This window comes from Merops nubicus, unplaced genomic scaffold (genome assembly GCF_000691845.1).
Source record: "Merops nubicus isolate BGI_N331 unplaced genomic scaffold, ASM69184v1 scaffold32444, whole genome shotgun sequence".
Taxonomy (NCBI): Eukaryota; Metazoa; Chordata; class Aves; order Coraciiformes; family Meropidae; genus Merops; species Merops nubicus.
This window is the reverse complement of record NW_008605447.1, coordinates 18,540-22,134: the sequence shown is the minus strand read 5'-3', so window position 1 is coordinate 22,134 and position 3,595 is coordinate 18,540. Positions and strand designations below refer to the sequence as shown.

The window sequence follows — 3,595 nt, the reverse complement described above, 5'->3', positions numbered from 1 at the left end:
AGCGAGCCATATGTTGTCTGTAATCTCCCAAACCCTCGCTTCAATTACTGCCTCCCCCGAGCCTCCACCGCCCAGCCTAAGTAAACAAGCCCCTCTGAAAGAGGACCCCGCTTTCCAATTAAAAGCGTCCTAACGTTTCTCCTCTTCCTAAATCCTCCCGAGTGAGGAATGTCCTGGCCCCGGCGGCGGGATGCGGGCTCGGCGGGTCGGGCCGAGGGCACGCCGCACAATATCCGTCGCCCCGGCCCCTTCCCAGGTGACGTCAGGGGCGGCCCCAGACACTCATTAATTTCTCCCCACTCCTCGGTGGGGAAAGGCTTGAAAGGGAGAGTTAATTAAAAGTAATACCCCGCCAAATCCGGCTTCGCTTTTCCTTCTTTCCCTTTGACACTGGGAGGGATTTGGGGAGCAGGTGTTGAGGGGAGGGCTCGGGGGGGGGCTGCTCTAAGTGGGTTTTCCCTCTTGACATAGGTTTTAAGCATCATTTACTTGATGGAGTCCATGAGCTCCTGAGTCCCCCCTGCTGGGCTCTACCCTTCCCAGGGGATTGGGGTGCTCACCTCATGTTAGGGTGCTAAGAGGTTCAGGCACCAAAATGTCTCCACTGGTTGACATTCCTCCTCCCAATATTGTAAAAATCTCTATCCTTTCATCAAAAGTAAACTCCTTCAGGTTGCAGGAGAGCAGAGAGCTCAGCAGAGCAGAGACCCTGCCTGTGCTGGCACTGAGAAGGAGGCAGCGATGGGTGCTGCTCAACTCCATTCACCATCAGAGACTCCACACCCTGGGAGTCCCCAGTACTGGGGCCCTCAGGCCTCCTGCATTACTATGTCTCTGGCGCTGGGACACACAAAACAGCAGTTTGTCTTTCCTGTTGGCACTGCTGCCATGGGCATGACGTGGATGTGCCGTGGGTGAGCAGGGAGCTCACAGGAACAGCAGCAGCAAGGCTCTGGCTTCCAGGGGCCAGCACCCAGCTCTGGGTTGTTCGAGGACCACCAGTGTGAAGATCTCTCCCTGTCCCAGCCCTCTCAACCCTTGCCACAGGGATGGTCTCCATATCAGCTGGTGAGCCCAGGAGAGAGCCCACTCCTCCACTGGGATCACTGTCTCACCCTCACTCCAGGAATGTTCTGCCTTTCTCCAGTCACAGTTGGGCTTCTGTTGGATCTCTGCTTCTCTGATGTGTGTGATCCATGATAAGCTCTTGCCGTGGGGTTTGACCTGACCTGCTTTTGACATGAAACTCTGACCCAGGCTCACAACCCCCTGGTGCATCCCCATCTTCCAGAGACACAGCAGCCTTGGGACAGGACTTTGGGCAAAGCACAGCCTTGCAGCCTGCATCTGCATCAAGCCAGCACCTCAGCTCCATTAGCAATTCCCAAACGGATGGTGGAGGGGCTTTCTGGAAAAGGCAGAAAGTGATTTACAGCTCATGAGAGGGAAGGATCTGTGCTGTCAAACCTGCATTACAGCCCTCCTGCACCAGCTGAGCAAGCGAGGCCATGGACACGGTGGCGATGCAGTAGATGAGGAGGGCTGGTCAGAAGCAGTGATATCTGCTCTCCTGGAGCAGCTCCTGTCGATGGCCCCATGGCCCCGAATGGCAAAGAGCCACAGGGAGATACACACCAATGCCTGTGAATGCAACGGAGCAGCACATCGCAGCGAGTACCTGAAGAGTGAGGCTTGAGGCAGCCTGGGCTTGTGTCCAGGGATGTTTAAAACACCATGGAAGGGGGGAAATACAGGCAAAAAGGTGTCCCTTATGTTTGTGATTAAATGTCTGTGCTCTGAATAGTGTTGAACTCCATAGTAGGGCAATTCAGGAGGGCTTTGTGAGGTCTTGGCTAACATGTTGCCCTCTCTGAGCATCTCTGCTCACCCTGCTCCCAGACCTCCCCTGGCTGGGTCTGTCCAGGCAGAGGGACCAGATGCCTGGTCATTAGCTGTGCTGGGAGCCCCAGGAGCACAGTGGTCCTCAATGGCTGCTATCTTTGCATGGATGCAGCCTGTGTGTCTCTATCTGAATGTGTCCCCAGCTATGGGCCTGTCAGGAAATCCCTGTGGAGCAGGGAGGAATTTGGGTCTGATGGAGGGAAAAATCAGGTGCCCCAGGGTTTCACATTGTAGCTGCTCAGATTGTTGGGGAAGAGAAGAACCAAAGAGTACATCTGCTGGCTGTGTGACCCCAAACTATGAGCCAGAGCAACTCCCCTCCTCTCTGAGCTGCCACAGGGCAGCCAGCCCCAAACCTCATCTCCTCAGAAACATTCACAAGATCTCCACCAACACCAGCTTGTTTTAAATACCCCAGATTATTCTGGACATTCTGGAAAACGATGTGCACTGAGCATTGTCTGTAAAAGACCTGCTTTTTTTTCCCCCCTTAGGCAAAAGTGATGATGAGGACAGCATCTGCAAAATGGGCCAAGCCTCAGGGAAAGGCGCTGAGGATGGGAAGGATCACAAGCGGCCCAAGAGACCCCGGACAATTCTGACCACACAGCAGCGGAGGGCTTTTAAGGCATCATTTGAAGTTTCCTCCAAGCCTTGCAGAAAGGTATGGGGAGACGGGCCCATGCTCAGCCACCTCCAGCCCCTCCTAAAGTCCCCCTGAGAGCTGGGTGGGCTGAGATGCCTCTGTCATTCCTCTCTCCAAGGTGCGGGAGACGCTGGCGGCCGAGACGGGGCTGAGCGTCCGCGTGGTGCAGGTTTGGTTCCAGAACCAGCGAGCAAAGGTGAGTCCAAGGGGTACTCGTGCCAGCAGGCACTGCCAGGGCTCCTCACTTTGGCCGGGGAGTGACTTCGCCCCATTTTCCCCCCTTCCTCTCCCCCAGATGAAGAAGCTCGCCAGGAGGCAGCAGCAGCAGCAGCAGGATCAGCAAAACACACAGCGCCTGAGCTCAGGTGACCCCCTTGCACCCAGCTCGCCCCGCACTCAGGGTCTCCCCATGTCCCACCCCTCTCCGGGCTTCCCAGGGGAGCTGGGCCCCCCTGAAAGAGCGGCCCGACTGCGCTGATGGCTCGCTCTTGTCTTCCAGCCCAAGCGAACGGCGCTGGCGGCGCGGGGCTGGAGGGGATGCTGAACCCCTACACCGCTCTGCCCCCACCCCAGCAGCTGCTGGGCATGGAGCAAGGCGTCTATGGCTCCGACCCCTTCCGGCAAGGGCTCACCCCCCCGCAGATGCCCGGAGACCACATGCACCCCTACGGTAAGGTTCCGGGGCTTGCCTCTTGCCGTCTCGGCTGGATGCCGGGCTGTGGTGGGGGGCTGTCTGGGAGGGACGTGCTTGGGGATGCAGCGTTTTCTGGAAAGATGGCGGTCCCCTCCCCATAAATCCTTACGCTGAAAAAGCTGGGGGTACTGGGCACCGTCGGTGTGCCGGAGGAGAAAGCAAGCTCTGAAGCCCTTCTGCTCTTCCCTGCTTCCCAAGGTGCCGAGCCCCTCTTCCATGACTTGGATAGCGACGATACCTCACTGAGCAACCTGGGCGACTGTTTCCTCGCCACGGCGGACGCGGGGCCGCTCCAGGCACGAGTGGGGAACCCTATCGACCACCTCTACTCCATGCAGAACTCCTACTTCACC

At 57.4% G+C, this 3,595-nt stretch overlaps 1 protein-coding gene across 1 annotated transcript in view; it reads left to right on the top strand.

Annotated features, from left to right (window-relative positions):
• Nucleotides 1-3,595, top strand: part of LOC103772022 (LIM homeobox transcription factor 1-alpha) — a gene marked incomplete at both ends in the record, with an annotated part of 6,279 nt that extends 2,684 nt beyond the window's left edge. The window contains 5 exons of the mRNA XM_008939342.1: nt 2,397-2,566; nt 2,667-2,744; nt 2,844-2,913; nt 3,048-3,218; nt 3,441-3,595. Coding sequence (XP_008937590.1) covers nt 2,397-2,566; nt 2,667-2,744; nt 2,844-2,913; nt 3,048-3,218; nt 3,441-3,595 — 644 coding nt within the window. The remainder of the gene's footprint in view (nt 1-2,396; nt 2,567-2,666; nt 2,745-2,843; nt 2,914-3,047; nt 3,219-3,440) is intronic.